Below are 27,843 nucleotides of genomic sequence, written 5' to 3'. Positions count from 1 at the left end.
AACGCATTACTACTTCACTGCAGATTTCTTTAATTTAGGCTGAGTGGTGATATCCCTACCCGTGCGGGCTTACGAGACGCGATTTAATTTGCATAATTAATATGCAAATTTTCATACTCACTATGCAAACTACAATTAAACAGTTGGAGAATACTGCAACCTATTATCCGTCTAATCTCTTTGTTATTACAATGCACATTGAAAGATATTAGTCGGTGCTATTCTGGACTGACACCAAACAACCTTTCTAAGACTTTTTTATTTCATAATTAGCGAGATATTTGTGTGTGTAATGTCCAAATGAGCGATGGATACACAATATGTCTACTAACGATAAAAAAAAATTAATATGATTCAAATGCGCCGTTAAATTTACGAGCAACGATACACTTCACAAAACTGTGATATAAACACCACAAAGTCCATTCCAAAAGTCGAATGCATCTAGAACGTTCGTTCTCGCTAACTGATCTAAAAACGTACGCAAATGACGCATCCGACGTGTTATATATAAGCGGGCTGGTCTCGCAATAAAACAGACGATAGGTAAACGTGATTAGATAAAAATGTCTCTGCTACCTTACATCTTTGACTACGACGCGCCTCGATGGCCGAGAAGACTTCTCGACCAAAATTTCGGGCTCACGATCACCCCGGAAGACCTTTTGAACGCAGCTACCAGCCCCGTGGTGCCGCGCCTCAGACCGTGGTGGCCGAAAGACGCCGGTTCCTCAATCAAAGCTGACAAGGACAAGTGGCAGATCAACGTGGACGTACAGCACTTCGCTCCCGACGAGATCACGGTCAAAATCGCCGATGGGTACATCGTCATCGAGGGTAAACACGAGGAGAAGCAGGATGAGCACGGTTACATTTCGCGGCAGTTCGTGAGGAGGTTCAAGCTGCCCGATGAAAGCAATCCCGACGCGGTCGCATCGAGGCTCTCTTCCGATGGAGTCCTCACAGTGGTGGCTCCGAGACAAGCTGAGGCTTCAAAGAACGAGAGAGACGTTCCCATAACGCACACCGGACCGGTTCGGAAGGAGATTACAGAAGAAACTCCGAGCAAGTGACAAAAATTACTGTGACGGATAAAATTAATTAAAAATTACTGTGATTCACTTGCGGACTAAATAATAATAATAATAATGGTTGGTTCGAAGTAAGTATCAGTTGAATTGAATATTTGAAATGTATTCAACTGATAATTATTTTTAATAAATGTATCTTTTTTATTTGATTGGATTTGTTAATTTTAAGTATGTTTCAATGATACTATGTACACATATGGACTTGTGGTTGTCTGAAATAAAATAAATCATTCATTCATCATTCATTCATTCATAACCGTTCAAAGAGACTAAACATTATTTTAAATTAATTTATTGTTTTTTTTAAATAAATAAACTTGTATCATGATCGCATCGTCGAGAGGTTATAGTTACTTAAACAACTGTACTACTTGATCCGAGTTAGACTCTTGGTCAGAGTCGGTCAGTGTCTTCTTTTTTGTTATTGCTTAGATGGGTGGACGAGCTCACAGCCCACCTGGTGTTGAGTGGTTACTGAAGCCCAAAGACATCTACGACGTAAATGCACCACCCACCTTGAGATATAAGTTCTAAGGTCTCAAGTTAGTTACAACGGCTGCCCCACCCTTCAAACCGAAACGCATTACTGCTTCACTGCTTCACGGCAAAAATAGGCAGGGTGATGGTACCTACCTGTGCGGACTCACAAGAGGTCTTACCACCACCAGTAATATGTCTGTCTTCGTGTATTTGTTCTCGGTGTCTGGATGCACTTGTTCTAGTATGTGTTTTGGTATACATAACATAAATTTACTTTATAGTTATTACAACAAAATGAATTTAAGGAATGTGTTCAAAAACTTTTGCGAATCAAAACCGATAATCTTACGGAGTTCACTAACTACATTTTCAGAATTTTGCATTGTGGCAGTTGGCATTTGGCTTACCACTAGTAAAAAACGGATTACCAATGGACGTCTGTGACTCGCCTCATCGCCACAGACGTGTTAATAGTGTTAAAATTTATAAGTATTAAATAAAACGTAAATATAAATAATATAAAACTTCTTCTTCTGAGTCGGTCTCTTCATTGCTGAAGGTCATGTCTAATTTGAAATGTTGACCTCGCGATGCACAATGCTCCCCCATGTCTAATATAAATAAAGTAATATAAATAAATATAAATATACCAGAAGGTGTGGCGGAAGATTAGTCTAGAAGCAAAATAAATAATTCTATTAAATCTTTTTTGAAGATAACATACTCCATTAGATCTACCTGTCCACGCGTAGTTGGAATATTCTCGTAGGCTACCCACAATAAGGTAGTGAGAAAATATAGAAAACCTATTAGAGATATACTTAGAGAAATATAATCATCAATACACAGAGTAAGGCAAAAGCTATTTTTTTTATTGCTTAGGAAGGTGGACGATCTCACGGCCCACCTGGAGTTAAGTGGTTACCGGCATAAACATCTACAACATAAATACTACACTATAGCCACCCACCTCGAAACACGAGTTCTAAGGTCTTCGTTTTTACAGTACAACTACCCACCCTTCAAACCGAAACTAATTCACGACAGAAATAGGCAGGATGTTGGTAGCTATCCGTGTGGACTCACAAGACGTCCTACCACCAGTAGGTATCGAGATTCTGTATGAGAACACATTTTGCGACCCGAAAAATACCAAAAAGTGCTCTTCTAACATTGAAACAAACTGCCATTGAACTTTAAAGTACTCCTGAGACAGTATAATATTTTTTACCCACTTAAATTTTATCTACACCTACAGCATGAAATAAAAATAAAACAGTATGCAGCTATTTATGTATAATTTTTTTTTAAGTATTATATGAGTCGACTAGTATCAAAGCCGGCAATGTGACTTTTGGACAATTACTGGTAAATCAGAAAAACGAATTATTGACTTTGTATTCCATTGGCAGTCACAAAACTCTTCTGAACGACATCTTAGATAAATAACAGGTTCAGTATTAACCTTTATTTAATGCAGGTTTTGAACCGTATTCTTTGAAGGAGACAATTATATTCAAATCAATCTGTATTGACATATCAATAACATTTTATTGTCCAAATGCACAGATTGCCACCTTTGATAATAGACGACTCATATGTAGTAGTTTTATAATAATAACCACCCATAATTATTTAAAGGTGTAGGGTACAAGTAAACATTATTCACAGTGCGTTTTGAGAGATAATTTTTGCCACGTATATACCTACCATCCGGCTTTACGATGTGCTCCACTCCACGATATTTCCTGAGCGCAGTAGCATGATTTTTGCAAACGACATTTGCGGAGTACTTAACATCAGGCGGGCAGAGACGTTAAGCTTCTAGCATTGCTGACGTCCATGAGCAAATGTAAACTATTCACCATCAGGTGTACTGTGTGCTAATCGGCTTAAAAGGGTAAAAAAGTAAACTTTAAAAATGCTTATGAGATTGCCTAGTAGGTACCTAACTATTGTCTCCTCTGGTGTGATGCTCCGAGGTTATAACATTATACACCCCGAATTTTTGAATATGTATAGCAAATCGTGCAATATGTATAATAATAACAAATTATTACTAATCTAATACCTAAATTCGTCTTTTTTTAAACTATATGGATTACCTGTAGGATCATCTGTACAAATGTCGGAATAGAAACGGTTAACAAAGCGTATGGCGTTGTGGTTTGCCTAGATCCACAAAACAGACGCTACATACAGGCTGACCACGTGCACATTTGGAAGGATCAAAGTTACAACCTACCCATCAATATAATAATATATCAAATAAAAAAGTTGGAAGTAAAACAATTAGTATGTACTAAGCGAACATTTATTGTAACTTAAAAGCAATCAGTCTTTAAAACAAAGAACACGGAATGGCTATGTAGGTAATTAAAATAGAACACTTGTGCTGACGACTCAAGCCTTGTCGCCGTTGGATTGGTCCTTCACCTCCTTGCGCACAGGTCCGGTTTGGGCGATCGGAATCTTGCGTTCACCCTCCACTGCTGGCGGCACCTTCCTGGGTGCGATTACAGACAACACACCATCTGAAGACAGCCGAGACTCCACAGATTCTGCCGTACAGCCCTCCGGCAAAGCGTAGCGACGAGTGAATTGACGCGATATGTAACCATGCTGATCTTTCTTCTCCTCGTGTTTGCCTTCAACCACGATGTAGCCGTCCGCCGTTTTAACAGAGATTTCTTCCGGGGCGAAATGCTGGACGTCCAGGTTTACTTGGAACTTATCCTTGTCACTTTTGATGCTGGAGCCAAGGTCTCGAGCCGCGGCAGAAAGGTGACGCCACGGGCGGTAGTATTCTCTGCTCACAAGCGGGCCGGCTGCAGCACTGAGAAAATCTTCCGGAGTCAGCCCCAAGCCGAAATGTTGATCCATGAGGCGACGAGGACGCTCAATTTCGTAATCAAATAACCACGGAATTAACGACATTTTGTTGTTGTAGATTTGTAAAGATGCTCACTAAGTTTTGAGGACTTTTCTCACTTGTTTCAGTCACGATCGCTTGAATTCAAATACTTGACATTTCGCCGCTACGTTCGCTTTTATGCAGTGGCGCAATCTACTAGCATATTGTGGAAGCTTCTCGTGTGCAGGGATATTAAATTGTAGGTCGCTTAGTTTCTAATTTTCTTGAAATAATTTTGAATTCATTGGAACAATTAATTTAACTTATTTATATTAAGAAACCTTAATAATTTAAAAATATTTATTTTTTGCTTTCATTCCACTAAATCGATGTAAGTAATATTGTGATTTCAACATCACGTCTCAAAGGTATGCATGTCGTTATATCTATGCTCCGGTAACCATTATAGACAAAATGGGCCGCAGGCAGTTCATGAAGTACTGGAAATTTTGGACTGAAAATTTATATTTTCGTTGTTTTGTCGTTATTACTTCTGGTAACTAACAATCATATGACCCTCCTAATAAAAATTGGTCAAAACATCTCAAAATCAGTTGTGTACGATCAAGTTATATAACCGTTTCAACTCCTAATTTAAAAAATACATGTCTTAGTAATAAGAATACACCGACGCGGGAGTTCTTTTGTCAAAAAAGCAATATGAAATTCTTAAGTCTCATTTCGGATGAACGCAGTGGTACAGGCTCTCTTCTGTACAGAGTCAACAAGAATTAATGGAGTCACATACAGTAGTGTGAATTTAATGGACAATTAACTAAAAATAATTTGTAAAAAACTAATATGGACACCGATGAAAGCAGCATAGAATAGGCTATGCCTATTTCATTGCTCATATTAACACGCTACTAGAACTGCTCTCTCCAGGTGACTAGGTTTCTTATCTACTGTTATCTATAAAAAAAACATAATGAGTAATCCAGTCAAAAACCTGCGATTTCATATCAAAAACGCATGATAAAGTATGGTCACTTAACTAAGTTGCTTAAAAGTGCAACTATTAAAATAGTTAATAGAGACGGATACATTTCATGTTAAATTCTGAATTAACTCCCAGAGTATATTTTCAGTAAACGTTAACATTTTAAATCAGTTTGGTGTCATTCAAATGCGACCCGCGTCGTAGAGACCACTGTAGAACGAGATGTTTCTAGTTAACTCTAGAGGGCGTAAATAATATGTTATTGAACGAGAATGTTCTAAAGTTTTTGTGTTTTATACTGCCATCTATTGTCTAGTAGCATTATAAACTTATTAAGTGTATTACCTATTTGTATCAATAGATGTCACTTTTCCAAGTCCAGCCTAAAACACGCGGAGCCATAGATAATACAAGGTGAATGAAGTTAGCCCCTCAAAAAATTTTTTTTTTCCTATTTTATACTTATTTTCTATTAATTCGTTTGTTCATCATTTGTTCATTTTTGTTCACTGTTAATAATTGTATGTACTGCATTTATTTATTTAAAAAAAATATTTAAAAATATACCTACAAGTTAGCCCCTCTAAGGCAATTTTTAATATTTTTTCATCCTTAATGACTCGTAAATATTCATTTTCGATTGTTCTTATACAAAATACGTTTGTTCTCTTTCGAAATTACTCGTTTTTTGTTTAATTTACTATTTTTATTAGTTGAATAAATGTATGCAAAATATGTGTACTGCGCATGCGTCAAGTATAATGCCTAAACTTTCTACGCGGTTTTAATCGTGAAAAAAAAATATATATATATAAATCCTGAAGGAGCAATTTAGGAATAATATATCCAAATATATATCCAAATAAGTAGGAGGATGGAAAAAATGTATTTGGTCTAACTTAACGCCAATGCACATTATTTCATTTATTTATTTTTTAATTTTTTTAATTAAACTGTATACCAATTAATTGCTCCTTCAGGATTTATATTTGTTTTTTTTTCACGATTAAAACCGCGTAGAAAGTTTAGGCATTATAGTTGACGCATGCGCAGTACACATATTTTGCATACATTTATTCAACTAATAAAAATAGTAAATTAAACAAAAAACGAGTAATTTCGAAAGAGAACAAACGTATTTTGTATAAGAACAATCGAAAATGAATATTTACGAGTCATTAAGGATGAAAAAATATTAAAAATTGCCTTAGAGGGGCTAACTTGTAGGTATATTTTTAAATATTTTTTTTAAATAAATAAATGCAGAACATACAATTATTAACAGTGAACAAAAATGAACAAATGATGAACAAACGAATTAATAGAAAATAAATATAAAATAGGAAAAAAAAAATTTTTGAGGGGCTAACTTCATTCACCTGATAATACACTTAATCATAAATGTATTGTCTATGCACATAATGTTTTTTAAGAGCTTTTATGACTTGGTAACTAAGACCTTTAAGTCACATCTTATTTTAATTTATATTCATATTTTTATGAAAAATGATAATATGGATTGAAATGAAATGAAATGAAAAGAAATGAAAATGATTAATTTGAGACATTAATCAACAGGGGTGAAATTAAATGAAATGCGATGAGATGATATGGGATGAAATATAATCTTAGTACAATGATGGTCATTTACTGAGATTTTTTCAGTGGACTTTTTGGAGGATCTCGAGAAGTTACGTCCAGTGGCTTTATTAAAAGAATAACATATTAGGGTCGTACCAACCCTTTAAATCGGATCGCGGGACTGATTCACAACAGAGATAGCCAGGGCGGTGACTCATACCCAGACTATTCCTGCTACTAGACATTCCACATTATTGGTTTCTTTATACTTGACTAATTAACAGTCGTCTGTGAGAAATCGCTTTGAACGATAACATATCATTATATTCTTGTAAAATAATTATTTATAAAAAAAAGGAATATTTTTAGGAATAAACTTTCAATGAATCCTGTAAAGGTGCAAAATTTAGCTTAAATCAAATAGCCTTTCATCTCTCAATATAAACACATATTATTATTAATTATGCTCAATTAAAAAGTGTATATGATTGTGGTCATTCGTTTGTTTTCGGCAGTCGGTGAGTATAATATAATATTATTTAATAGGTATTTAAAGCGAGTGTCTATTTTTTTTTTTTTTTTATTGCTTAGATGCGTGGACGAGTTCACAGCCCACCTGGTGTTAAGTGGTTACTGGAGCCCATAGACATCTACAACGTAAATGCGCCACCCACCTTGAGATATAAGTTCTAAGGTCTCAGTATAGTTACAACGGCTGCCCCACCCTTCAAACCGAAACGCATTACTGCTTCACGGCAGAAATAGGCAGGGTGGTGGTACCTACCCGCGCGGACTCACAAGAGGTCCTACCACCAGTAATTACGCAAATTATAATTTTGCAGGTTTGATTTTTATTACACTATGTTATTCCTTCACCGTGAAAGTCAATCGTGAACATTTGTTGAGTACGTATTTCATTAGAAAAAATGTCTAAATGTATGTAGGTATCAAGGTGGTATCAAGGTAGAAAGAAGTTCGATCACTTCGATCCCCACCGCTTGTTCTTCATCGACGCTCCGCATAGGGATGTCAGAAATGCCAAAAGTCAAATATCGATTTCGATAACGATAAAATCGATAAAACTTATAAGTTTTTTTAAAAAACTTGTTTTATAAAAAAACTTCGATAACAGATTTATCTATGTAATTTCAAATACTTTTCGTGCTCTAAAAGTCTAATCCAGGTCAATTGTCTCTTCTTACTAAGTAATAATACCGACATAAACGCTTAACTTAATTCTAACACTGTTAGCAACAATAACTTGATCTAGTATGATCTAATATGAAAGTAAATCTACAAAAAGAATACTCGACAACAAAGCATACATGGAAAAGTGGCCTAAAACTAGAATTTTCTGCATTATGGGAGCCGGAGAATGATATGCTTAATTCTACAAGTATGTATATTTACACTTCTAACAGAGTGGTTGCATCCCGCGGTACTGGAGATAGATGGGGTGGATTTGATACGCCTCGCGATATATTGCGTTCTCTCCATGCTCGAGGTCATCCTACTGTATTCGTTTGAAGAACCTCCCACGCGATTTTGTGCCACCCTCTTTCCTGACGCGACAGGTCGTTCTGGTAATATAGTCGGAGAACATGTTCGATAAAATTACCGTCCGAGATATTAAATAGTGATCAAATATTTCGATAAATCGAGTTAAAATATCGATAGTTGATAATTGTTTCGATGTTTATTCGACGAGTCTAGCGCCGCATTCTGCAATTTGTCGTACGTAGCTAAGGTCGACTAAGTTATTTCATATTTGACGAACACGTAGAAGGGACGGTCCAATAAGACTTGTCTTGAAGGCGGAAAATTACTAAATGAAATCTAAATTAAAGTGCTACTAATTTCTACGTTTATATTTTATGTGTAAGTGAACAGTGAAAGAAGCGATAGTGAGATAGAGACTAGCAAAAGCGGCGTATGTGCATGTGATTTGTTTTTGTGAATTTTGCAAAACTGACAATGGCAGACAATTCAAAATTGACCGACGAAGAATTAATAGAGATCCGGGAGCAATTCGCGCAGGTAATTTGTTATGTTTCTATGTAAAATCAATAAAACACTTACTAACACATCTGCCGCTTCATCAGAAACTTGTTTGTACGTATTGTTTTTGTGTGAAACCGCGTGTGGTCAACCTTGAGTACGAATGAATACAACATGAGATGAAGCCTAAAACAGTTAAAAAATCCACCATTGCTAGTTAAAGTCTAACTTTAAATTACCCAAAATTTCTACAGCTTCTAAAAGGTTATAAATATAAAAACTTGTTATTTAATTAACAAAGGTTCACAAAATGGGTGAAATCGTTTTGTATATTTTGTAATTTTTATTAATTTCCACGTACCACTTTCGAACACTACATAAAAAGCAACAACTAATATTTTCATGTATTATTTTTGTGTAGTCTCAGTGTAGTGTTCTGAGAAATGTGGTAGTTGTTAAACTTTAAATTGATACCTGAATATGGATTAACATAATAAGAAAAACTTCATAACTAAAACATTTAAACTATCTCGATTATAACATTGTTTTTTTTTTTGTAATACATAGATAGTCATAATTTTTATGATGCCCATTGTTTGTAATGGAACACCCAAAACAGTAAAATTTGATTTAATTAATGATTCTTCTTTTGAGTTAAAATAATATCGAGCGTATGTTGCGGATATTGAGATAGGATGAAGTTTTATTTGCTTTCGAATAGGCTACAATTCAAGCCCCAAGAAACATTTCAAATAGCCAATTCAAATGGCCAATTTATACTTATTCCAATAATCAAAGTTAAAATAAAATAAACAAAGTCCAGTATTACTGCTACTTGATACTTGAGTAAGTGCAGTATGTATGGGTTTTATTTATACTACAACTGTCATATGACAAAACAAGAATCGCAAGAATAGAACTCAACCAAAATATCAACTATCATCTACTATGCACATACCAATGCCTATTTTGGCATAATGTGCAGGTGGGTGAGGAGTTAATATATTATTAAGTCTGCATTGTTAAGTAGATTCTTGGTGATATGTTGGTATAATTACAATCTTAATTTTCAAGTGTCTTATTCACTGTTATATACTCATATGAGTATAACGAAATACACAAGTTGTACTAGAACCATTGCCTAAGATGAAGGGTATCTTTTAATTGTTTGTAGGTTCATGAAAATTTAATTGACTAAAATGATGATAAATGACAATACAGTCTAAGTCTTTTTAGTTTCTCCTTTGGAAATATTCTACACCATCATTAATTTATTACACACTCTTGAAACGCAATATGTATTCCTCAAACACAAGTATTCATTATGCATTCACATTTGCATAATATGCAACACAAAATGTCAGAAAGATTATTAAATATCAAAACGTTGGATGAAATTTTTTACTGAGTTTTGATATTAAAATATCTTGACATTAAATTTTATTTAAATTACTAAATTCAATTTATAAATTGAAAATAAGCCATGGCGCTCATACTAGTTATGTGATTTTGGTACTTATATGCATGATTCATTGTACATTACCCAAGAGGCAATTTTGCTATGTAGTGATACTTAGTATTCAAATTGTGTATAGAGCATGTCGCCTTGACACGTCTGTTGTGGGTTTCATGTTGTTTAACCAAACAACAAGAATGCAAAGTATGAGCCATATTTTTGTGTATAAATGGGTTTAAAATTCGTGAGAGCTTGATTATTAGTAATTTTGTGTAATTTTTTAAAAAATAATCAGTGTGATTTTTTGATTTTATTGAAGTCGGAGTATTTACTTATTTTTAAATGCGTTTATAGTTAATTTTTCTGAAATTCTATTAAATAATAAACTTTATTATTGATGGGCTAAGGGTCTAAAGGTAGCTGATGAATAGGATAAATTATTATCAGTCTATACTCTAATCATGAAAGCCCACTGAGTTTCTCGCTGGATCTTCTCATTGGGTCACTATTCCGATCCGGTGGTTGATTCTGCAAAGCACTGCTCTTGCTAGGGCCAGTATTAGCAAATTCTCTCACGTTGAGCTCATGAGCTCACCTACCCTCTGGGCGTAGCTGGAATAGCATCTTAGGCTACCAGCGAATAGGTAGGAAAAAAAATCATAAAAGTCTTATCGATAAATTAAATAAATAAAAAAAAAAACAATTATAATGATATAATTTGTTGTGTGCTGCAGTGAGAGCAGTTTACCCACACTACCCAGAAGAACTAGACTTTTACTATCTCACTCAGAAATAAACTTCTCTATGGTGTTTGTCATTAGCTCTAAGCTATTTTTGGGGATGATCTTCTCTCTCCCACAAAGTTATCTGAGACTGATTCGTTATTTAATCTCTCTGTAAAGACTCTTTGTCTACTATAAAATCAAGAATTTCTGCTTCTTAGTCTGAAGCTCTTGTTAGAGTGATTGTGGCTGTTATAGTGGCACTATATGCATGATATTCATTGTGGTCATGTTTTATTATTAAGGCTTTCAAAATTCCATATTTCTAATTATCAATTCTTTTTTTTTTTGATAATTTCAGAAGTTGGCCAACTACAGAAATATGTTGGCTAACTTATTAATTTACCATCAAATCTATATTATGAATTTGATTTCAATGGGATTAATTATTTTTCTCTTTGCGTAAAATAATTAGGAGTAACATACTTCTTATTGAACGAGCTGCGTTATAATACGTGATGAAATGCAGCTTAGGTTCTGTAAACATCTTGGGATTAGAAGTTCGGTTTTAATTTTAGCCTTTCGTAGCTCCCCTTTGAACGAAGCTATAAACTTGTGCAAGTTACTTGCGTTATTTCATTTCACGCGATTGACTGTTAGTAATACTACCTTTAAATAGATTTGTATAATTTCGTTAGTCAATCGAGAGAGAGAGAGAGAGAGAGGATTTAGTGCATTTAGTGCATCGACGGTGATGAAATTGTAAAAACTTTGCATTGTAATTTCTTATTTCATTATCAAAATCGAACTACGTAAATATTTAAGAAATACTTTAAATACAATGCTAAATTTGACGAATATAAATAAAAAAAAATAAAAAAATTATTCAAATGAAGAAGAAAACAGATATGGCATTTTTTAAACGAAAATCAAGAAGAGGCAATTCGAACATACAATAAAGAAGTCATCACAAGGTTTATAACGCAAAATGCCGCATCCAAATATCATTAGGTATGCCATCGTTTTCTTAGTTCGTAAGTATGATTGATGAGATCAAGGCATCGGCTTGGAACTGACCGGTTAATGTACCGTTATTAACGAACGGAATTCATATACTTAATGCGACGGATTTAGTCCTTCCTTACTTAAAATTTACATATTTTTATATAAGACACAAAAGAATTTGGGCTAAATTGTCTTGTCAGTAATTAAATAATTTCACTGCAACATAATATGAAATCGTGTGGGGATCTTTTTTTCTCATAATATGATCTTTATGGGCTATGTACTTATATAGTCTCACGGCTGTCCTGACGCTATATAAAGAACAATACCAAAGTAAATAATGATAAATATGAGTATTAAATCTAAGAAATCTATTGTATCCATATTTTTTATTAGTTTAGAGCAATTAACAAAATGCATATCAATCCTTCAAAATGTAATGTAATGGATTTAATTTATACTTCGAACGTGATACCGTAAAACGAATTAAGCTCGAAATTGAGATTACATTAAAATATAATGTATGTGCAAATAAGTAAACGCGTTATATACAGCTCTGATAGAATTATCTAAGCTACCCCGAACAATATGACTGATGTTTTAATTGTATTAGAGGTAAGAAGGAAAATATACAAATGATTTTATTTAACGTTCGTATGAGTAGACATAGTTCATTGCGTATTTTGTTTTTAAATATTCAATTGTGTATTTAACAAAGCAATAACGGATGTCATAACAACGAAATTGAACTTATTTTATTCGTAATGTTGGATGTACGTCAGATGATGAGATACGTAATCTTGTCGGCGAATGATTTTTTTACTAGTGGATTATAAGCTTGCCACAATATCACCAGTCTATTATTTATCAAAATCGCCCTTAATGCTCAAGTAATTAGGCCCTATAAGGCGCACTACACGACCAATAAGAAATCATGGTAATATCTTAAGAATGCTTATACATATATCGAGTTGAATAAGTTATTCATGGAATTTGCCTTTGTATATTATTATGACTTCCTCTTCATTGACTTATGTTAGCATATGAGCAAACAGCTTAAACCCGATCGGCGCCTCCTCTGTAAATAAATGTAATAACATACCGTCAGCTATCCTAATTTTGCTTCTCCTCCTTGCGTTGATAATCCTCAATGCTGAGGGTCGTGGCCTCCCATAATAAATTTCTCCTGGACTATACTGCGTCAGCCCTGCCTATAAATGAATTTTCCTACTACCTCCCAACATCAATTTACATTTCAAAACACACAAAAACATATTATTATCATTGTGTTCATCACATTATCTACGTACAAATATATTTTATGGTATTATTTTTTTATGTTTGCAAACCGTGTCTCTCTCTGCCACGTGTCCTATAAATTTAATTTTCATAGTCCGTGACAAAGAGACACTAAATAGATATAGATAATAATTGCCTTAATATTAAACATTATATTTTATTATAGTTTATACTAAACAATTTATAACTTAAATGGAGTTTCCATTGATTGTTAGGTGTTGAAATGATTTTCCGAATGACAAATTTATACACAGTTCAATTGAGGCCTATAAAATCAAGGGCAGCTATATCCAAGTCTGTCAAATATTCAGGTAAACTACAAAAATCGGCCCTAAACACGTCATTACGGATCCTCCCAATCCATCGAAGTACTGCTCTTGCTAGGGCCAGTGTTAGCAACACTCCCGGTTTGAGAATCTGAAATAACTTTGTTCGTATAGCTACGATATTCTTTATTTTAAAACAGATTTATAAAGAATGAGAATATTACTAATAATTTGAATATTAAATGATAAAACTTCGTTTATTAGTACTTAATACAGAGTAAACTTAACTTTTTTGAACTGAATTTGTTAGAGATTTAGTTGCATTTGTTATAACATGAAAACACTAAACCATGTTCAACTAACTAAACAAGATAGAGCCATTGTTAATACATTTTACGATATTATGGCGTTTAGCTGCCTTTGATTTTATAGGCCTCAATTTAAATTTGGTATTTATATCAATGTATACCAACCAAATAACGCAACACTATCCGGAAAGTCAACAACAAAAAACCAGTTGTGTAAAAAGTATTGCTTAAAATGCTGTGTGACATTCATTAAATCGATAAATATATTCACTAAAGAAAGCCTTGCGAACAGCCAGTCTTGTGAGACCTACAACAGCGACTAACATCGACATCTCTATACAGGATGGATGTAAGAGAATGACCTCCGAAAGATCAACATACAATGGACGGTACAGATTCAAATGGCAATGACCGAGACCTTGCGACTGGCAAATGGCCTATGGACTCCGAACAACGTTATTAAGCATTCGTGTCTACATCTCAAAGCTTTTACTGAGCTTAAAAGAAATTACGTATCTTAAATGACTCTTCTCAGACCTGAATTAGAGTAATAGTTAGCCTATAGTAAAAAAGGCGATTTAGTTTTATTGGCTTATTAAATTATAGGTTAGGAAATGGTACATATCTATAGGCGTTAGTGATTTAAAATTCAACCAAACAATACATTACCAAAGTTCTTTTGAAAAAACATATGTCACATGTTTATTTTTCGAAAAAAATCAGTACGGGTCCACAACTCGTGAGTCAGAAAAGCATTCCAAAATATTGGAAGAAAAAAATTTAAGGTTTAAAAAAAACTTCGACTTTATTGATCACGTATTTTATATTTGACAGACTAGCTGATATTTAACCCTGATATTTAATATTTGTTACTATATCGATTACTGCAGCCCCTAGCAATCATAACCTGAACGAAGCCATCCACTTTGAAACAGGAGGCCGAGATTTATTTATTTATTGAAGAATAGTTGTCGCAACCTTCAAATGAAGACACACGAATTTTATGCGGCAAAAATGAGAAAAAGCTACTCATTGGAGCTTACAATATGTTCTAACACCAACAAGCTTTTGTCATCTATACAAATAATTTGTCGTACATTTGCGGTTAGAAAACAATGAATCATTCTATTGTCATAAAAAACGATGCTTAGGCGTTGTAAGTTATACAGTTTAGCTATGTTACAATGGATACTAATTGTTTACTAAAAATTACCGTACATTGTAAAATTGTGAGTTGTGTTTTCATAATAATCGTAACAGTAATTCGTAGGTATTTTAATGTCTAGATGGGTGAACAAAGTCAACTGGTGTAACGTTGAGTCCTTGAGACATGAGGTCCAAGTGTCAATTATATTGTATACCGGCTGTCCTACCATTCGTATCAGAACGCATTATTGCAACACGCCCGTGATAGTCAAGATGGTGGTATCGTGTCTGTAATACGCCCTCCCATTAGTAAATGCCAGTTGAGGATCGCAGTACGTTGATATAATTTTTTTTTATTAAGTTCACACAACTGGATAAAATATGCACACATAAACATTGAACTTATTTAAAAAAAAAAAACATTATAGAAGTCACTCTTTTGGGTGTGAACACAAATTGCATACGAGCGGTTTTGAATAAAATAAAAATGTCGGTAGATAATATTAAAACTAAGAGAACACAAAAAACTGCCAATAAAAACTAACAAAAAACAATCAACAGTAAAAAAAGAGGGAAATTAATGTTCAATAAAAATCAAATGTGGTCTACAGATCAGTGTGGGTCACGGATCGTAAATTTATTTTAAGTGAGGCTAGAGAAGCGTGGACAACAAATATGCACATTTCATCACGTATACAGTCACAGAAGAATACGATAGACAGGAGAATGCTCAGTCAGTCAAGATTACTTTAAATTTTTGGCAAGGTTGAAAGTTTTGCGATTACATAAGTACTCTGCTGTCCATTCTTCAGTAAATATGTTAGCCGCTTTTTATGACACCCACGAGCAGAGAAGAAGTACGCATATGCTAAGCCAGGAAATTAAGACACTATACATACCCACCGTAGGTTATCTCGAAAAAATGTTTGGAATATAACAATAATAATATTGGGAAGTTTTAGCGCATAGCCAATTAATTTCCCTATGAAAATACATAACATTAAACATAATTAATGTAGAAGAATGTAAACATTTAGTGCTGATTTGTTCCATACAAAAACACACACGCGCACATATACAAATTAGTTTTATTCACAAAAATACCTAAGCGAAATAGTAAAGGCGCGATGCCGTCCTCTTAAGTTTTATTGTAATCTTTAGAACTTTTTGTTGGTTCTGTGAACTTGCCAAGTGCGAATATAAAATCTTCGAACAAGCCCTAACCTTTGTATGTGCATTTTAAATGTCAATTCATTGTGCATCGAAGCTATTCGCTTTCAATTTATTTGTTATCTAGAACATTGACACCGACGCGTAACACCGATAACAATAATGATAGTACGTTATTGATAACGGTTTGCAACTCTCTAGACAATATAGATAGATGTATTCTTTTTGTTTTGTTAAGGTGAACTTATAAAAAAGTATCGCAACATTATTGTTATAATAAATACTTAAAAAGAAAAAGGTAAAAATGGAATTCTTTTTTTTTATTGCTTAGGTAGGTGGACGAGCTCACAGCCCACCTGTTGTTAAGTGGTTGCTGGAGCCCATAGACATCCACCTTCATTTTGAGATATAAGTTCTAAGGTCTCAGTATAGTTACAACGACTGTCCCTTGAAACCCTTCAGACCCTTCAAACCGAAATGCATTATTGCTTCACGGCAAAAATAGGAAGGGTGGTACCGATCCATGCGGACTCACAAAAGGTCCTACATGCATGCATTAATTCCTTTGTCATCATATTATGGATACAGCTGAAACAACAAAAAAACACACACACACGATTAAGATAGATTAGCTCAAAATCACCGATTATTTCTTTAAGAATGCCTACAGTTCTGTATGACTGATTGGGACTGTTTAGAAAATACCAGAAGCTTCAATAAACGTGTCGCTTCGAACAAAGGTGCATTCAAATTTTACTTTGCTTACGGCTTGCTGCTCGAAATGAGTTCAATAGCCATTATGAAATTATGAGTCACACATAGGTGTTGCCGACTAACCATGAAACAGTACATAACTTCGTCACAATAAAGCCGGTCTTAAACCGGATAGTTGACTCAAAAAGGAGGGGTTTGATTATTACACGCGGCACGATTTGCATTGTTACAAAAGGGTTAAACAGTGCTATCTATGGTAAACATAGTAGGGCAGGGAGATCAACCCTTCTACGGTTTCAAAATAAACAGTTACGAATATGTAAAAAAGTATTGATATTTAAAAAAAGGTGCCTTTTGTTATTGTCAGCGAAGGTAAATGAACTTTCGACTCACTACAGTGAGTGGTTATCGTCGGCTGCGGACGTTGATAATGCCAAGAGTACAACCTATCTTCTGTCTAGTCTACAGAAGACCTAAACTTCCTTTAAAGTCTATTTTTGCATTTAATTTTAAAGTTACTATACGTAAAAGGTCAGCTTGGAGGACTGAACGTTGGACTTAGTTTTTGGTCCCAAATCAAATGCTCTGAAACTATTTAGTCGTTTTTTTTAATAACTGGGAATAAATAAGTAACGTTCTTTTGTTGTTCCTCTTCTAAGCAGACGAGTATACGTCCCATCTAATGGTGAGTGGTTACCATCACTCATGAAAGTCAGTAACGCAGGGGACGGAGCCAAGCCTACCGCTAAATACGTTTTCAATTAACAAAAGATTTTACTACCGTTACTCTATTAGTGATTTCTTGTATACTTACGTAATATTATATTATGTTCATAATAATTGCTGATTAATTGCTAATTGCATACCAAATAGCGATAGATTTAGAAAGAACAAAGGGTTGACAAGTGCATACAGGAAAATGAATAGGAAAGGTATCGCACATGTATGTTTTGTTTTGTCAGTGCTTATTATAGTGTTCACATTAAAACACATTTCTTTGATTGAAATAATAATTATTATAAAATTATATGTATTTATACAACCTGAATAATTTAATTGTTAATCAGAACGAATTATGTAATTAATGTAACTAGTATTTTCGTCTACTGATAATTAAAAATTGTGAAAATTTTATTTCAGTCTTGGTGTTTACATCAAATGTAGGACGACCACGCTTATCTACTAATACAGTGAGCACATAACCTATTATCATCCCAGATTTAGTTTTCGTCAATGTTTGGTGAATAATAAATCTTATTTTTTTTAAAAGAAAAGCAGCGTTTTGTGTCCTTTGTTTTGTTATAAGTATATTCTAATTCGATTACTGGCTGTGTCGTTTCTCCTTAGGATAGCACCCCCCACCTCAATACGTAGGTGTCATTAAAGGTGACTAAGGGATTAACCGGAGAATGGGCAGCGGCAGCATCGTTATTTTTGTTTGTAGGGAGGAATTACTGGTGGCCCTTCCTGTTTCACCAGGACAGTTTGGGAGCACGGACTCATACACGCACGAGGGTTCAGCGTTCTTTGAACGTGCCAACATACCCGAATCGTCTAATGGTATTTATTAGTGATAGGTCGTATCGTAAGTTCGTCCATTTTTCTCCTACCTAAGCTGATAGACTTGAGAGGCTATTTCAGCGTAACCTTAACTAGTAGGTGAGCTCACGGGGCTCAAAATTTGTAAGTTCGCTCGTTATCCCATATACACAATAAAAAATGTAGGTACTACGCATTTTTCCTGTAATAAAACAAGTTTAAAAACTAAATCTCAATCATCTGAAAAATTGTAGACATATTCTATGCCATGATGCACGGAGGTTTACGTATAAACAACAAACAAATTTATTATAATAGTCGTATAGCTAAATGTAACTCTTCAGACATTAGCCTAGTATGAATTTTCAAAAATTGAATCAATAAAATTCTCAAGATGCGTGATTCAAGAACACAAGTTTTAACATTCCAAAACCAATACTTTACGCAACGCAAGACGAAAGAAACACAGTTGGGTCAATATTCGATGAATCACACAAAGGTAAGGGGAGTGTGTTCGGTGTAGACAAATGAACGAGGACTAAACGTTTTCAAGTCGTAATAAATATGAATAAATTTCAAGTGCTTCTTCATATTTTGAATGCTAAACCGATAGTTATTTCTGTTGGAATGTTTATATTAGAACGTATTGATTAGATCAGTGGGCTTAGTGCGAGTTTTTTAACGTTTTCGATAGCGTAAAAGTTAGCTCATATTTGTATAGAATGGGATCGTTTGTAACTTTTACGCTATCGAGCACGTTAAAAAACTCGCACTTAGCACACTGGACTCCCACGCAGAGAGCTTCGAATCCGAACAGCGATTATCAAGCACAGTTATTCTTGCACGGACAGAACACGTGTAATATGTTGTTATATATATAAAAACGACCACCGGCATGAATCGTTTTGAAAAGTTTAAGTAGTCAAATAATTCGAGGGTTGAAAGGCTATTTGGTTTAAGCGACATTAAATTTACGTTTGTTTGTTTTTTCCTACCTATGCTGATAGCCTTGAGAGGCTATTTCAGCTTCTCCCTAACATGTAGGTGAGCTCACGGGACTCAAATCGGAGTGTTGCTAACACTGGCCCTAGCAAGAGCAGTGCTTCGCAGAATCTACCACCGGATCGGAAACGCGACCCAGTGAGAAGATCTGGCGAGAAACTCAATGGGCTGTGTCTAAATGTCTCTCCTGTAAACTTGCAAAAATGTCGCTTAAAACAACTCGATATGATTAATACAAACGAAATTCTCTTGTCTATGTATTGTCTATGTAACTTAATTTATACAGTCACGGAATGCATCGAGTGGTCGAACGCCGCGCCGCCCGTCGTCGCGGAAATGGTGCGCGTGCTCCAGTCGTGTTCCGTACACAAATAGCCCGATAACTGATATCCACAACTTATTTTGGTTTGTAACGTTTTAAGCCGCACGTACCCATAACGTGTAACGGTTAACACGTTGAACGCCACATGAAAAGTCGAGTATTTAATACACTTTTAATAGCTTGATTTTGACCCCCTTTAAAACGTCGGATTAACTCGAAATCCGGTATACTTATTAAGGACCGATGAAAATTCAATATTAAAAAAAAGTAAAAAAAAATGAAAAAAATTAAATTCAACTAAAAAATGAATAACAAATAATAGTTTAAAAAAACTCACAAAATACGCTTTTATAGAAAATCCAACTAAATAATAGAAAATAAAATTTAATAAATTTGAATAAAAAATAGTGTAAAAAAAAATGATTTTATTATAAAAAAGCGTGGGGTGCTTTTCAGGATATTATCAAAATAACCCTTCTACTCATATCTGTTCATAAAATATTCATAACTCCTTATACCTACCATGCATATTATACCATTGGATTTTCTATAAAAGCTTATTTTTTTTGTTTTTTAAAACTATTAATTATTTCATTCAGACCACGGCGCTCAACAGTGAGCCTCATCTTAACTGAATCGTTCGATCCGTGAGGGTCACCCATTAGAGCCTTTGAAAATATCTAAACGGTAAAAGTCGCAAATTTTTATCGTCCGTGCATTTAAATTTTAGAATGACTGATTTTGGTTTGGCCCGAATGGTATAATAGTACAATAGTACGCTAGGCCCAACGGTGGATCGTAAAACATACATCGTGTTAATTTACAAACTGCTAATGTATGCTTTCTGGATAAAATAGTCAGCATCTGGATTGAGAGAAACCAAATACACGAGTTTAAAATATATTATTATATTTAAAAAAAAAACTGCTTATTTATCATTATCCACAAACGACTGTTGTGTGTGTGTTTCGACACTATCATTGTTAATTTCCCTTTTGATATTTTATTTGCTTTTAATAGTTTCGAATGAACGTACGTTTGAAACTTGTCTGAAATTCGACAAATTATTTTATTATCTACTAGCTGACCCGGCAGACTTCGTAGTGCCTCAATCGATAAATAAAATACCTAAACTTTTGTGTAAAATAAAATTAAAACAAACAAAAGGAATCCGTCCGACGGGGGACACATCAAAAGGAAAACAAAATTGTTATTTTTATTTAATTCCGAATATTTTCATATTTATCTGCCTTTTAAACCTTCTCTGACCAAAATTAGCCAAATCGGTCCAGCCGTTCTTGAGTTTTAGCGAGACTAACGAACAGCAATTCATTTTTATAGATATAGATTTCAGATAGTTCCGTTTTTTTTTTCACTTTTTAAATGATAAAAACGAATCAATCTGTTTAAATATGTATACATGTAAATATCATACATAACATTATACATACATATATCAAGTCTGCCGGCTCGTTTGTAGCGCTTTCATCATTCAGTAATAATTACAGTGGCATGTATGGATTTCATTGAGCCTTTATCAATAAAGATGACTTTGTTCAGATAATATGTAGGTATAATCCCTTTAAATCACCAGATCGTGGTTCACGATTGAAAATGCTTAACCAAATACAAGTTCAATTAAAATAAATGAATAAATAACTGTTTTTGAAATGGAAATGTTTTCAATGTTTTTCAACATACTTGTAGTCAAAACTATTTAACTCCATAGTAGTGAATATAGTAAAGACTCAAAAAAAAGAATGTAACCATTTATAAAAACCGCATACTTTTTCTGGGTAGGTGTAAAGGGTTTTTTTATTTATTTTTTATTGCTTAGATGGGTGGATCAGCTCACACCCCACCTGGTGTTAAGTGGTTACCGGAGCCCATAGACATCTACAACCTAAATGCGCCACCCACGTTGATAATTGATAATTTAATTATGGTAAGTGACTTTTAAACAGACCAATATGATCCGGTTTGTTTAAAAATTCCCAGAGTTAAAAAAAAATTAAAAAAGATGTGAAGGTAATCTTACAAAGGTTGCGTAATTATAAAATATTTCATGCTTATATCACCTTAGAACTTATATCTCGAGGTGGGTGGCGCATTTACGTTGTGGATGTCTATGGGCTCCAGTAACCACTTAACATCAGGTGGGCTGTGAGTTTGTCCAACCATCTAAGTTACAACAAAAAAAATCCCGCTTGGAGTTTAAAGGTTTGCACGATAAACGAAACAGAAATTATCTTCGAAACTAAATTGGAATTGGGTTTGAATTGTAGCAGAATTGCTTGGAACTATATCGAACCAAATAAGTAGTTTCAAATCGATTAAACATACCCTATGTTCGTTTAAATATAGCTATGTTCATCAGTGGATGACAAGAATGTTGGTGTAGCATCTTCTTATTATTCAGAAAAACGTAATGATGACAATAAGTCTTACGATTACTTTGATTAGTTGATTTGCTGCACATTGCTTTTTATTCTACGTATGCCCTAAAAAGTATCGCTTAGTTTTCAGACTCTACAAAACAGTGCTTCGAATTAAATATATTCGAATTGCACCTACCACATGGCTCTCTACAGCACCCTTGATTGACTGGTAGAGAATGCTTCAACGATTAAGTCAGCCATTTTACTTTTGTGCGTAAAGCTGAATAAATAAATAAACTTCAACATATGGTTCCGTATAATTTACGCAGAAGCGTTAGTCGTCTATTTTCATGGAATCAAAGTGACTAATGCAAATACATACACGGTGCTCTGAGTTTAACGGTAATTGAAATATTCGAAATGAACGAAAATAACTGGGGTAAACTACGTCATTTACGTCTTTACATTTACTATTACACTATTCAATAATTATGATTACTGTAATTTTTTTTTTGTTTGGAGTTTTCATAAACTATTTAAATTTAAGGACTTGCAGGTATTTGTAAATAAGTGCTTGAGGTCGATACTCCGCAAATTCTGGTCAGCCCCTAGATCAAATAAAGACCTCTGGACTAAATTTGACCAAACATTGACCAGACATTGCCTGTCGGAAATTGCGTTGGATAGGACACACTCTACGGTGCAGCGGAGTCAACGCAGCATCAATCACGTTTGACTAGGAACCGCTTGGCAGGAGAAAACCTGGTCGCCTTGTACATACTTGGCAACGCACCGTGGAGAGCGAGATGAGGACTGCCGGCATGACCTGGAGTGATATCAAGGAGCAAGCGCAAGACAGGGTCAAGTGGAGACAACTTGTGAGAGCCCTACATACCAGCAGGGTACCCTAGGACAGCAACACTGCTATCTTGGATTTTGAAAGCTTCGGCAGACACTTAGCCAACTGTTTGGCCTTTGGGATCTTTATGTCATTTCTCGATTCCTCATCTCCAAACACCTCTCGTATGAATCCTGCAATAGCGTTCGGAGACAAGTATATTCCTATAGTAGCCTATATGTTCGGATGACCATTGCTCGAGTTATTCATTATTGCCTTTGCTAAGCTGCTGTCACAGTCATGAAGTGTATGATGCATCAACCGAATCAGTAAGTTTTTGTTGCAAGTAAGTTGAATTCTCCAAAAACGTCCGGCTTTGTCTATATTAGATTCAGTTAGAAACTTTTTGGTATGTGTTAACCCTGAGTCATTGCTCCATTCCATTGTGAGTTTGGTGTTTGAGTGTTTGGTCAGTCCTTTATGGAACGTCCTTAATGTGTATAATATACATGTTTCTACTGTTTCTGGAGCCGATAGATTCTTTCCCGAATGCCGGCGTACATCATGAGACATGAATTCGAAGCCTGGATTTTATTGTACGAGTATTAGTCGTATTTTTATTGCATTATTGTATTAGTGGTGCACTACTTATTGTACCAGTACAACTACTTATTTTAAGAGAAGAGATAGGCAAGAAAATATGATTAGGCTTACTGGTACTGCAAATTTAAAGTATTAATAATTCCGGTCATCGTCGAACCCGTCGCTTGCGACGAAGGGCTCGGCGAGTAAATTAAACCACAAACATTGCCCACTGAGTTTCTCGCCGGATCTTCTCAGTAGGTCGCGTTTCCGATCCGGTGGTAGATTCTGCGAAGCACGGCTCTTGCTAGGGCTCGTGTTAGCAACGTCGTCAGATTTGAGCCCCGCGATCTCATCTACTAGTTAAAGTTACGCTGATATAGCCTCTCAAGGCTCTCAGCTTAGGGAATGAAAAAAAAAGAAAAGATTTACATAAACCAATTTCAGTACATCGAACGCGAGCGAATGTTTTAATATGAACATCACTGTTTATGTTAAGCTTTATTGCGGGCATTATCAGAACAAGCATCCCGTTTGCTACCGGCCGTTCTGTGACGCGCTTCAGATAAGAAACCAACACTTGTGTCGGTCATCATTAGTTAGAGAAATATATAAATATAAAAAAAAAAATTCGCTCTCGTTCTTCTCTGCTAAACTTATCTTTGGAATGTATGTTAGATCTACAAAGGAAATGTTTTTAATTCACTAGTGGTATTTTAAGACGGCACCAGTTGGCGGTATCTGTCGCGAAACTTTCATATCATTATATTTGATACTCGCTAAGCACTTTTTATTGAATGTAATATAAATTGTACATATAGTATCTTACAACAGCGTGCTCGTCAATTTTTTTTCGTTTTCAGGTTCCCTATCTAAGCTGAGAGCCTTGTGAGGCTATTTCAGCGTAACCTTAACTAGTAGGTGAGCTCACGGGGCTCAAACCTGACGACGTTGCTAACACGAACCCTAGCAAGAGCCGTGCTTCGCAGAATTTACCACCGGATCGGAAACGCGACCCACTGAGAAGGTCCGGCGAGAAACTCAGTGAGGTGTCTGAGGGTTAATTTACTCGTCGAGCCCTTCGTCGCAAGCAACGGGTTCGACGAGAACGATGACCGGCGCTTGAGATCGTTTTCAGCGCAGACAAAACACTGAACTTGTATAACTGAAAGATTTTGTTAGACGTCTGTATCTATGAGTATGTGATGTCTCCCATAAATTGCTAAATATATAGAGTAACGAATATCTATTTTTTGTCTTTACTGAAGACGTTTGTAAACTGTATTTGATATGCGCGGTGTTATTACTTAAGCGACAACATCGTTGACGATTATAACCGTCGTAGGGCAGAAGCATCCGTTGTCGATTTCAATTATTATCTTCTATCTCTTATCAAATGTAATGACGCTTTTTATCAAACATATCGTCGTTACGCAACTAACGCATGTCATGTTTAATTTACTTGGAGCACATACCTAACGAGTTGTTTCAATTTCATATTCTATCAAATATTAGTTTTATTGCGATAAATTAATAGTTTAGATTGTTACGTCGCATAAAATTGATATAATGTTCTATTTCGATAATAATTCCACTTACAAGCAGTGATAGTATTATCGTATTGATAAATTGAAAACGTGTAATTGTAATTCCGAACGTTCTTCGCAACGCTTGAAATGATGTGGTAACAAATTGTTACGTCACTAAAAATAATGTCATCTTTTCGTATTACGCAAAGTATAGGAACGACACGCGAACAGAATGCACATGTGTGAAATTAGATCGAAACTTCCGAACGTTGTGTAATTACGTCATTTCGGAAAACAACACGATTATTACGTAACATCATTCGACAGACTATTAAATCTAGATCGAAACATTATTGTAAAATTATTGTTATTTCATCATTAAAACGCCCCCAGATTTAGAATTCATCGGGTCATTATTTTTTGTAATGTGTCGATATAATCTTACGAACTGTAGCATCTTCGTGATTTCTGTATCCTAAGTATAACTTTGTTTTACCTAAATATTTTGAATTAGATATTCATTTAAATGTTGTTGAATACCTAATTCAGAATATTTAGGTAAAATAAATTTTACTGTGTTATTTACCTTTTAGAAATCACATAACTTACATATATATGTTTTTTTTAAATATAATTTTATATTAATTACCTTCAACGTTCGAAAGAAACAATACAATTTTATTAATGACCGATTTTGGAAATAAGCGAACTCTGTAAAATAAATAATAGTTTCAAAAAACTAACAAAATACGCTTTTATAGGAAATCCAACTAAAAAATAGAAAATAAATTTTAATAAATTTGAATAAAAATACTTTAAGAAAAAACGATTTTATTGTAAAAAAATTTTGAGTTAATCCGACGTTTTGAAGCGGGTCAATGTTCAAAGATTCCGTTACAAACAAACATACATACGTCTGAAGCTAATAAAAGCGTATTAATATGGGATATTTCTAAATAATTTAATTCAACCCTTTACCAATGATGAATGATGAATGCGTCTTAGTTTATGTGAACTTTCCGTCACAAGTACCGCCACATACATAAGCATCGGTGTCTACCGCTATCTTCCCATGCTCTGCTTCTCAACCCATTCTGTTGTTCATTCGTTTAATCTCGCCGATCTAACCTTTGAAATGGGTTATAACTTTACGGATTTCTTGGATAATAATGAAAAAAAAAACCAACGTGGCTTTTTTCCTACCTAAGCTAATAGCCTTGAGAGGCTATTTCAGCGTAACCTTAACTAGTCGGTGAGCTCACGGGGCTCAAACCTGAAGACGTTGCTAACACGAACCCTAGCAAGAGCCGTGCTTCGCAGAATCTACCACCGGATCGGAAACGCGACTCACTGAGAAGATCCGGCGAGAAACTCTGTGGGCTGTGTCTGAGGGCTAATTTACTCGACGAGCCCTTCGTCGCAAGCGACGGGTTCGACAAGAACGGTGACCGGAACTAACGTTGAAATTTTTTGTGAATCTATCGAATGCTTTAATATGTATGTTAAAAAACTTATGACGTCATGTTCGGTGGTAGCGAAGGACCCGAGACCTTATAAACATAAGTGCTGGTGTTTTCACATAATTTATTTATTTATTTTTATTGCATAGATGGGTCGACGAGCTCACAGCTCAAGTTGTTACCGGAGCCCATAGACATCTATAACGTTAATGCCGCCACCCACCTTGAGAAATGAGTTCTAAGGTCTCAGTATAGTTACAACGGCTGCCTCACCCTTGAAATCGAAACACGTTACTGCTTCACGGCAGAAATAGACAGGCTTCAAATACGAATGTACCAGACGTTTTATCCTTTAGGCCACGACGACTAATTAAAAAATATATTCATATCATATTTGTAGTACTGTAGTCGCCCAGTGGGATTACGTTGTTTCATCGGATTTCTTTCACTATAATCCGACTATAATCTAAAAGAAAGTTCAATGACTGACCGAGCTGGCTGAAATAATCTCTAGGTAGTAGTGCCTTGCGCGTCGGGGCTAAGAATGAAAAATGTAAAATTAAAATGTAACTTGTTCTTGTAACAGAATTATGTATATTATTGCAGTTGCGTATAAATGCGTTATAATTAACCGACTTCAAAAAAGGAGGAGGTTCTCAATTCGAATATATGTTTTTTTTTTATGTTTGTTAACTCATTTTTGGACTGGGTGAATCGATTTTGAAGATATTTTTTTTACTAGAAAGCTGACGTTTCCCGTGTGGTCCCATTTCAGTTTAGTCCAGTTCTGATAATGGTATCCATGAGAAAACCATATAAGCCTTAAATTTGCATTAAGTACGTGCGCGACAAATAGATGAATAACGCAATAACTCAATATCACGCCAACCGATTTGGATGATTATTGTTTTTAGTGTATATTAATTTGTTTTGGAATATCTTTTTTTTCTATTAGAAGTAGTAGTAGTTTTTATTAAAGCATCTCTATTTACAACTATTAAAGTTTTGTATCGTACATTGTTCCTACCGGATCCTCCTGTTCTATTATCGGTGTTTTTAAGTTCTCGAAGCATTCGGCGCGCAACTTAGCCCACAAATAGAAC

At 34.8% G+C, this 27,843-nt stretch overlaps 2 protein-coding genes and 1 pseudogene across 2 annotated transcripts in view; 2 read left to right on the top strand and 1 right to left on the bottom strand.

Annotated features, from left to right (window-relative positions):
- Positions 1-522: 522 nt before the first annotated feature.
- LOC114239574 (protein lethal(2)essential for life pseudogene) lies at positions 523-1,235 on the top strand (annotated as a pseudogene).
- A 2,632-nt stretch (positions 1,236-3,867) lies between these two features.
- On the bottom strand, positions 3,868-4,604 carry Hsp19.9 (heat shock protein hsp 19.9). The gene has a single exon (XM_028169895.2). The coding sequence runs from the start codon at positions 4,506-4,508 to the stop codon at positions 3,975-3,977; it is 534 nt and encodes a 177-aa protein (XP_028025696.2). The 5' UTR covers positions 4,509-4,604; the 3' UTR covers positions 3,868-3,974.
- A 4,112-nt stretch (positions 4,605-8,716) lies between these two features.
- Fim (plastin-2 fimbrin) overlaps positions 8,717-27,843 on the top strand; it is a 50,690-nt gene continuing 31,563 nt past the window's right edge. The window contains exon 1 of the mRNA XM_028169962.2: positions 8,717-9,043. Within this exon, the coding sequence (XP_028025763.2) occupies positions 8,981-9,043 (63 nt within the window). The 5' untranslated portion in view covers positions 8,717-8,980. The remainder of the gene's footprint in view (positions 9,044-27,843) is intronic.

The sequence above is a fragment of the Bombyx mandarina genome, chromosome A1 (assembly GCF_030267445.1).
Source record: "Bombyx mandarina strain Sakado chromosome A1, ASM3026744v2".
NCBI lineage: Eukaryota > Metazoa > Arthropoda > Insecta > Lepidoptera > Bombycidae > Bombyx > Bombyx mandarina.
The sequence above is the reverse complement of the archived record's forward strand: the minus strand, read 5'-3'. Positions and strand labels throughout refer to the sequence as shown.